Source organism: Sesamum indicum, linkage group LG3 (assembly GCF_000512975.1).
Source record: "Sesamum indicum cultivar Zhongzhi No. 13 linkage group LG3, S_indicum_v1.0, whole genome shotgun sequence".
In the NCBI taxonomy this organism is placed as follows: Eukaryota; Viridiplantae; Streptophyta; class Magnoliopsida; order Lamiales; family Pedaliaceae; genus Sesamum; species Sesamum indicum.
Window position 1 is genome coordinate 11,747,284 of NC_026147.1, and position 10,356 is coordinate 11,757,639.

The 10,356-nt window shown below is 28.9% G+C and overlaps 1 protein-coding gene across 1 annotated transcript in view; it reads right to left on the reverse strand.

The window, feature by feature from the left end:
- Positions 7,767-10,356, reverse strand: part of LOC105158069 (protein C2-DOMAIN ABA-RELATED 4) — a 3,095-nt gene continuing 505 nt past the window's right edge. The window contains exons 2-3 of the mRNA XM_011074695.2: positions 9,188-9,283; positions 7,767-8,345 (exon numbers count right to left, since the gene is read on the reverse strand). Of these exons, the coding sequence (XP_011072997.1) occupies positions 8,055-8,345; positions 9,188-9,283 (387 nt within the window). The 3' untranslated portion in view covers positions 7,767-8,054. The remainder of the gene's footprint in view (positions 8,346-9,187; positions 9,284-10,356) is intronic.

Genomic DNA, 10,356 nt, shown 5'->3' on the forward strand with positions numbered 1-10,356 from the left:
GTAGTAGTTCAGTATGTAGGACGGATTTACACAAATTAATTTGACGTTACGGTTAAGTAGATGTAGGTAAGTTTATAACTGTAATTTCATTCAAATCATAGTAACTACCAACATTTTTTTCGGGGATAATTATCTTTCCTACCCTGAGGTTTGGTATAATTATATGTAAAATTTTTGTGATTTAAAAAATTACATTTAGAACTCTGAGTTTTGCTTTCGTCTAACAAATAAGTACATTTATTAGTCAAAATTAACTGAATTTGCTTATATTAATAAAAAAGGAGAACAAAAATTGATATTTACTATCGATTGACTTATTACTAATTTATTGCAGGTCAAACAATTTTTTCGACTAAACTACTCTTATAACATTGAATGCATTAACGCATAAAAATGCATAAGGGTAATTTGATCATAAAAAGATTTATTTGATATACAATAAATTATTAATTATTTTTTTTTAGTTTTTCGTTAATATCAACAAACCTCAAGGATGCTAGATGTAATTTTTCAAATTATAGGGGGTTTACGTGTAATTACACCAAACATCATAGAAGATGAGTGTAATTATCGTTGTTTTATTGATTCTTATTTTCTTTAAAGTATAAGTAAATTACAAGGGGCCCTCCTAAGGTTTGCTTTAATTACAAATACATTCTCGTTGTTTGAAAAATTATAAATACTCTCTTGAAATAAAAAAATATCCTAATAAGTATACTCCTACAATAAGTTGTAACAAGGAGTATTTGTTATGGTATTGTAATTTCAATAGGGTATTTTTAATTTTTCAAACAATGAGTAGATATTTTAATTATGGCAAATCTCAAAAGAGCCTATTGTAATTTACCCTAAAAATATTTGTATGGTTTACCGTCATGTGGTTTAATGAAAAAATTTTACCCAAATCGAGTTTGACCGAACCAAACCAATTGCAGAACAAGTATAATACACATCTCATGCTATTAACCACTTTCACTAAATTGTACATCAATAATACGCTAAATATATCTAAAAAAAATTATACGATAAATATATTATAATTACCATATAATTAATTTAAATTAAACTAAACTCGACTAAAATTTTCGATAACATAATCTAAGTAACACTTGCCACCCTATACTTCATAAACAAGCAATTACCCCTTTCACATTGTCGGTGAATGGAGCCGACTTCTAGCATGCTAGTTTTGGAGTTAATTACCATTTTGTGACATATATTTTAAGAGTGTTTTGTAAAAATAGTTCTATACTTTTATAAATAGTCGTTTTTGGTCTTATATCTTAAATTTTTATTGTATTTTTTATTTTATTTTTGAAATTTAGATAAATTGACTATATGTAAAGCACATCGTTGTGATCGTTAAGCGATCGACTGTTAAAGGGTAGTGTATATTTAGTTTAAGAGGGTGGAGAGGTGCAGACGTTGTCCTCTCTAGCAAGTCTATCACCCGTACTTTCTCATTCGATCTATCAGAAAAAAATAAATAAATAAATAAAAACCTTTCTCAACTAAGACACAGGGCAAATATTTGTAAGATATATGTAATGTGAGATATATAGTAAATATAAGAGTAAATTACAACAATCTCCCATGACATTTTATATAATTACGAATACCCTCTAATTGTTTGAAAAATTACAAATACCTCCCTGATATTTGATGAAATTATATATTCATTTGGATGGATGTATGAAGTTGTTTGTATATTTTTTTTTTAAACAAAATTAAAAGTTGGTAAAAGAAATCGAGCGGAGTGCATAAATTTTTTTCAAAAAACTATAAAAAAAAATTATCCACTTAGTCAATACAAAAACTCATAAAATTTTAAAAATCACGTAAAACTATAATACTTAGTCCATAAGGGCATTTTGGTCAGTTTACTATAAAAAATGGATGAAAACCTAACGAAAACTAACAGAACGGGCTAATTGTTAGACGACTGTTAAAATCAGGGGGTCATTTTTCAAACAATGAGTGAGATTCGTAATTATACCAAACTTCGGGAGAAGTCGTTGTAATTTATCCTAAATTTAATTTCAAAACGACATGAAGTGTTTATTTTTATAATTAGAGCTAATTTTAGAAAACGTCAAAATTATTTTATTATAAGAAGAAAGAAATTTAAAAGGGGATTTCGAAGTAGTAAAGTAAAATTGATGAAACACCAAACATGATGTTGTTTAATTAGGACTCATTATTGGTGGAATATAATGAGGCATGGGTAGAAATGCATCTCATGCTTTCTTAATTGTCATCATTTTTTGTGATCATGTTTTTTTTTTTTTGAATTTATTTTGATATTCTAATTTCAAAGGATTTTTAAATTTTTCGATTCTAATTTTAAACTATATTTTATTAAATATTGATGGATATATACTTATGATTTTAGAAATGATAAGGAATATTGGGTGTTTGTGTAATAAATCTAACATGATGGGGTTTCGATGTAATTTATATTTTTTTTCAAATGGATCGATCAAATTACATAATTTGTTGTTGAGTAAATTAGATTGACATCCCTTGAGATGAGGTCTAATAACAAACACATTCGACCTTTGTAAAATTATAACTACACCCCGTAAGACGTGTTTGTTTGAACTTTTGCTACTAATCAGGAATATACTTATAGATACAACTATAATTTTGATGGGTGTATTTATAATTTTATAAAAAATATAGGGTATATATGTACTTAAATCTAATTTATGAGGGTATCAATATAATTGAACAATATTAAGATTAGCTCAAGAGATTCTAAATTGAACATAATATATATATTTATATTATATTATTTTAAAATTGAAGTACTTTATTAAAATTATTTAAATTTATGATTTTTCTTATAAAATAATAAATTAAATCAAATAAAAATTTCTAATAAAAGATTTATAACTAGAACAAGAAATAGTTAAGACTACTTAATGAAATTGAATAATAATTTGACTAATAAGTTTACAATAATATAAAGCCAAAAGACACTTAAAATAATCATTGGAAAAAAAAATCAGTAAAGAGCATTAATAAATTAATGTACTAAAAATTTCGAAGTAGGAAAATAAAGATAAAAGCTTTTTTAGTTTCAAAAGAATAAAAAATATATTAGAATAGTCTACTTAGAAGAATAAAATAAAAATTAAAATAATCCATTATAAAAAAAAAAAACAATTGGCCCTGCTGGACTAGCCTAGGACCAGGCGGCCCTAGGCCACTAGGTTGAGCTTGTCCCAAGTATTAACATATAAAATTCGTCCAAGACTCGCCCAATTTCAATTGGATTTGGACCAAACAAATTCTCTTTTTTTATTGGGCCAATCCGATTCTAAATTGAACTGACCTAACGTGGCCCCACTCGATGTGCATCTTGAGTTGAAAGCGTCAAATTTACCTATATAGAAAGCCTCAAAAGCCAAATTCACTGTTCAACTCGACGAGTGCAATTTAACTCGCGTTGTAAAAGGTTTTTATGATTTTCTAAACAAACAACAATACATCGATTCAATTAATAAATTAAAAAGTAAATTACAATAAATTCGTATTAAGTGAGACAAATATGCATTATAATAAATTTACATTAAGTGAGATAATACAAATATTCACACATTTGGTGGAACTCGAACTTATTCATGAAATTCCAATTTTAACCACTAAGACGAAGACATCACTATTAAAAGTTTCCGTGATCATCGAAATAGTTAAAATGAACCTTTTAATAAGAAATTTAAAAACCTAAAAGTTTTAAGCTGGTGAAAAAGCGAATTTTTGTATGACTTTTTCGTCCTATCTACTCTTTATATATTATGAAAATACCTCATCCCAGTAATGACTAAAATCTACCTACTTATTAGATAGTCAGATAATTTTCAAAATAAATTGGTAATACACTAACTTTTTTATCAAACACTTCCACATCAGCTATTTTGTTGCTTATAGTTATTATTTCCAACCACTCAGCTTTTACATCTTAATCACTTATTCACTTTCATTATTATTATTATTATTATTATTTTTAAATTAAGCACTTATGAAAAAGTATAAATTTTACAAACACCCTCTAATGCGGTTTGACGAAATCAGTCCTGTTAAAAAAAACCCTATTGTTACACGTAATATTTTTCAGACTAGAAGATTTATATTATGATGGGATAAAAAATACTACGAATTCCATGTAACGGGATTAAAATAATTGATTTTTTTTTAAGTAGAATTAATTTCCTCATACTCTAAATTGTGGTACTAAAAATGTGTTATGAGATGAAAAAAAAAAAAAAAAAGACATATAGAGCCCCTTAAACAAGTCATGACTGTGAAGGCTAATATATTTTCGACGTACTCTTAGATATCGAATGGGAAAAATATAAGCAATATTTGTAATATTATAAATGAGCAAATTACCCCTTATATATATATAAAAAAATAATTTATCTTCTTGTATTTTCTAAAATACAATAATTTACTTTTCTGTATTTTTTTAAAATAAAATAATTTACCTTCTAAGACAGTGAATAAATAGTTCTACTTTAAAAAATACAATAGATAAATTACAATATATTTTTTATAAAAAAATAATTTAGTCATTTATAATATTATAAGGGATAAATTACCATTGACAAGATAGATATAAAATTGAATATCCATAAACATGTGAAAAATTGATGATTTGCGGCTAAGAGTAGGTTGACAGGTATGATACAAATTGTCCACCAAAGTGAGGAACAAGAATGAAAACCACAGAGGGACAGCATTGCATGCTTTCATTTGAATCACCGAAAAGGAATACAATACACAACCCACTACTTATTCGGGTCAAATCCATGTTATAATCCATTTTGTATGTATTGGGTGTACATATATATATATATACAGTAAAATCTCTATAAATTAATACTTTATAAATTAATAAACTCTCTAAAATAATAAAATCCTCCGGTCCCGACTTGGGCCTTTGTAAAAAATCATCAAATTCGATAAGATAATAAAATAATAATTTTTCAGAAAATTCCTTTATAAATATTAGGTCCCATTAAAACTCTAAATTAATAATTCATAAATATTACAATTATAAATATTATGATAATTTACTAAAATATGAAATCTGTAATGCTTTACGCATTTGATCATTCATGGATGATTTTGCGATGCCTTTTAGATGAGAAGACATGGTTGGGTGTTATGAACTATTTTATTATCATATTGAGATTTATGTAGTATATGTTTCATTCATCATGCATGAATATATTTAATTGGTTATAATAGTTATTTAAGTGCAATGAATTAATATAAACATGTATATTTAAGTAATTCCAATGAATTGATACATGTGTCTATGAATATAATAGTTCATTGTTGCATGAATATAATCAATGAAACATATATGAATTTATTTATTTTCAATACATATGTACTAAATTTGCTGAATTTAAAAAGTCTCTCTTTTAATTAATAAAATATTAATTTATCGATAATTTAATATCTCTCTAAATTAATAAAATTTCATGGTCCCAAAGTTATTAATTTATAGAGGTTTTACTGTATATGGGGTAAAATATATTTTGTCGACTGAATTATTTTTGATGTAATAATTATCTTTCTAAATTAATAAATATAATATTTATATTTTTAGTCAGACAAAAATGCTCCTCATGTCTTGACAATTATATGATTTTTTATATATTTTAGTATTTTACACATTATATTATTTTTTTAATAAATCAAGAATTTTAATTAAAAATGGAGAATAAATTAATATACATAATGGTACATAATAAATATGATATAACCAACAACTCATATATTTTTTTTTATTAAAAAAATTGACAAATATGTATGCTTAATCAAAAGTTCAATATTTCAATAAATAAATATATGTTATAATATTTTTTCAAGAAAATATATTCAGAAAAACGATATGTAATTACTTATTTCTATCCGAAAGAATAAATAGTTAATAACTTGATTTTATAACCAAATTAATAAAAACTTTTTATGACTGTTTTTGTGTAATTATTGTACTAATTCATTACATAACTTTGAATCTGTAAAATATAACAAAACTCGAACTATTTAATTCACTGGTTATAATTTACTTTATTATAATTAAAAGATACTATTTTCTAATTAAACTTAAAATACAAAATTGTATAAAAAAAATCTTTGAACTCTCTATATATATAATATAAGGACAATATTATCTAAAAATTTAATTTTAGGGGGTAATGTTATAATTTATAATTTTCGAGAGTAAATATTATATTAAGAATAATTTAGGAGAGCAAAATATTTTTACCATATATATATATATAATTACAATATATTTCTTATTTTCAAAAAATAAATTCTACGATAATCATTTAATACGAAAAATAGTAACAAACCCAAAGCCCCGTTTTACATTGTATTTGGGGCCCTATTATATCATAATAGTACAAAAATTCAATTTTACCCTGTAATTAAGTAATTAAGTATTTGCTTAGACCATATTTGTTTTGTAGGGCTTAATAGATGAGTGGTAGATAAATTGCATTATTAAATGAGGTACATTGGGTGATAGGTTGTAAATAGTTTGTGATAATTTAATTTTATATTTACTTCAATGGTTAAAGTTTGAGATAAATTTATGATTTTTCAAAAATATCCCATAATAAGATAAAGTCCACAGAATTATATTTTTAGTCCCACATGATAAGGGATCGACATTTCTAGTTCCTTGCTTTTTACGAAATTATAAAGAATGTTGTAAAAATTGAACACATGTAGTTCTATACTAATTTTACCATTAAAAAACTAACAGCAGGTGCATTCTTGCACACGCCTATTAGTCGAAAGTGGCATTGACGTTGGTAAAAATTATGGTTCTAAATGGATTCAATTTTTGATAATCTATGAAGTAAGAGACTAAAAATGTCGACCCCTATTCTCGCTATTATCCATGGAAATGAATATTATACAAGGGAAATAGTTTTTTCCTACAAAGAGAAGAAAGAATTCGAGCAGTCAACTTATACAAATCAGTCTAATAAAAAAGAAAAGAAAGAAAGGTTGCAGGCAAAATGTCAAAAACTTGATGACTAAGATCAGAGGCTGCCTTTTCAGCAAAAATATCTTTTATAGTACTAGCTAGTATCTTGTGTAATAATATTACATCTTGGCTTCTTTGAACCTAGTTTGTTTTCCAACCATGGACATGAAGATTCACCAGATTCTTGCTGGGTAGTGGTGGAGGTCTGTCTGTCGTAATATTACATTAGGAGCATAGAATCAGTTTCAATATTTATATGTTTTTTTCAATATCTTGTTGTGCACCAATTTTGATACCATTCTAATGCCAATAGTTTTAGCAAAGTCTGAGACGAAATTATCTTTCCAATTACGGATTATACCCACAGGTCCCCTATGCGCCATCAATAATACCAATAGTTTTAGCAAAGCCCGTGACAGATTTATCTTTCCGATCACGGATTAGACCACCGGTACAGTCTGTCTGGATTAGCTTTGGATGTGCCATCAATACGCAGTTTGAAGAATGGCATAGGGGGTGGGGAATTATATGGCACTATACAAAGAGTGTAGTGTTTTATATAAGATCCGCGTATAATCTCACATGTAATGCCCATGCCATGCCAACCCCGGGCATCATCTTCAGCACACAGTCTGAGTCTCAGACTCAGATTGCAGGTTGGAAGAGCATTTGGAACGCAAAAGACCCGAGTAAGGTAAGTTAAATTAATTTAAGACTTGGAAAGTAGTTATCAGGACGCTTTTGGGATTACAAAAATTTAGTGCGGCAGTGTCAAAACTGCCGCACCTCTTTTCTTTATAATAGTATAGATACACGCCAAACAATTACGGAACCATTCAAGAATAGTAATACAAGATCGTCACTCTGTGATTATGATAATAGGAGGCCTGAAGTTGCCCTTCTTACAATCTAAGTAGTGAATCTAGTACATTTACGCCACGATTCCAAGGAATACCTGTAAATTTTACCTACTGAAAGAAATCCCTTGGAAATACGGAGCTAAACTCCAAGATAACAAGAAGCAGCAGCACGTTGTCTATAAACCTTTAGAGCCCGGAAGCTCAATCCACTGCAGTTGAATTTCGACTTCACCACACTCGACGTTTTTCAATCGGAGACACATGTCTTGCACCACCCGTCCATCTTTCCAGACCACAGTACTCTCTTCAGAGAGGCAATTGTTCCTTGAAGGTTGTATTTTGGTGATTACTGTACCATCTGGAAGTCCCTCAAGTTTCATCCTCACCGCTTCGATAAATGGTTCAATGTCGAACTGAGCCTCTCCCATCTTGTCATCTTTGCTGAATGTGTCGTGGTCGAACACAGTCTGAAATCATACCACCGAGGAGCAAGCACACCACAGTTACTAATCTCCATAGAGATCATAGAACAATATAGCAGAATTAGAAAGATCAAATGATAACGCCGCATGTTGCTATTTTCCTCAACATAGTCTTCTTTCAAAGATCGACAGTTCATTACATCATTCGGTACAATCACATTAAAAGAATGACCAAATGCATTAGACATATACCTACATTCATGAGACCCGTTAACATACAATCTCTTGACTGTGAGCCCTCAATCTTACCATAATGGAAAATATTTAAAATGATTTTGGAAAAAAGAAGAGTACTGCCAAGAAACACATTGCCACGTGATCAGACTGATGTCTAAATGAAATAAATTCTTATAATTTCAACTCGTCTCATCATCTCCTCATTCGATTAAAACCTTCACAACTAGCTCAAACTGCCAGCCTGAGAAAGTATGGAAGGAGACAGAATTTATGACCCCAATGTTTTCGAACATGCATTGTTTGTCCAGAATGCTGTGAAAACCACTATAACATTTTTGGGTACAACAAATAAAAACCTCATTTATTTAGTACTAAAACTCAGAAAAACAAAAATAGCAGGAGTGAATTTCTCCAAATTCCAAATGGTGGAATTTCTTTACGTGAATTGATTTAGAATCAGAAAAAGAAATCGTAACGGAACACAGGTAGAGATTACTACTTTCCAAGCTTCGGAAAGCAGATATCTGGCATTTGCGGCCGATAGAACCAGAAAAGCATTAACACATGAGACAATTTCGTTTCACTCGTTTTTAACCCATAGGATCCAAAGAATGACAATGCAGAAGCGACAATTCTATACATAGCCTCACCAGAGAAATTGGGCGACCGGGATCTGAAACAGAAAGTGTCAAGTCTTCATTCCATTCAGGATTAACATCCTTTCTGATAACACGGGTCTTCAACTTCTGCACCAAGAAAGTGTTTTCTCGATTAAGATTTGATTAATCGCAAAGGCCAATTCGGAAGTTGCAACTTGCAAAGCAGGTACATAGTGAATAAAATGAGAAAAGTCAATAGCTATGCTCTCCCAAACTGATTGCTCCATTGGATAAAAAAAGAAAAAGAAGAAGAAGAAAAGAGCTCTACGACGTCCTTGTTAGATGAAAAACAGAAGTTCCTATGAAGAATTATGCTGTAGAATTTCCAGTTGCTGATAGTGAAAAGTGGGAAGTGATAACTGGAAGCAAAAACAAGACGTTCCGTTGGCTACTAATATATGCTTTTGCAGCTCAAGCTTCAATGCTAATACCGTTAGAATTTCAATTTTCTTTGTTAGGTGAACTCATAGCTGCCTAATTTGATCATCGAAATGGTTACTTTCAAGAACGAAAATGGTTTGGAAGGGCATTTGATTGGTATCAATTGACCATATTAAACCAATTGATAATCTTAGCATCGTTAGTGACTTGTAAGATTCGAGATAAATATATCTTCAATAGATTTAAGGGATCATCTGCAAATATTCATCATCATAAATCCGGCCTATCTAACAACAAAACTGATACTGTATAACAAAAACATCAATTAAAGCATTCCATTTCGACTGAAAAGATGACGTTTCAATGCTTTAATTACACAGAATATATAAAATCCAGTGGAAAATCTCTAAAGATGCATCATTCATGAAGCAAATTTTGAAGAAAACAGAAATCAGTCCGCCCCCATCTTCACCAATACACATCAGAAAAGTAAAAGAGAAAAAAGAAAACAACCCAGAAAAGAACTAAATGCGGAAGATATCCCAATGATAACTGATAATCAAGAAACAGAAATTGTTTGAAAACAAAAACAGACATAATTAGTGAAGGATAGGAAAACATTTCAGAGCAAAGCAAAATGCGAACATACAAGGAATTAAATCTAAGGAAACACAAACGTTGACCCACCTAATGTTATAAAGATCATCATTCAAAAGGCATAAGGACCAAACCTTCTCAAAGAAATCAAGAATACAGCATATCACATAAAACACAAGAAC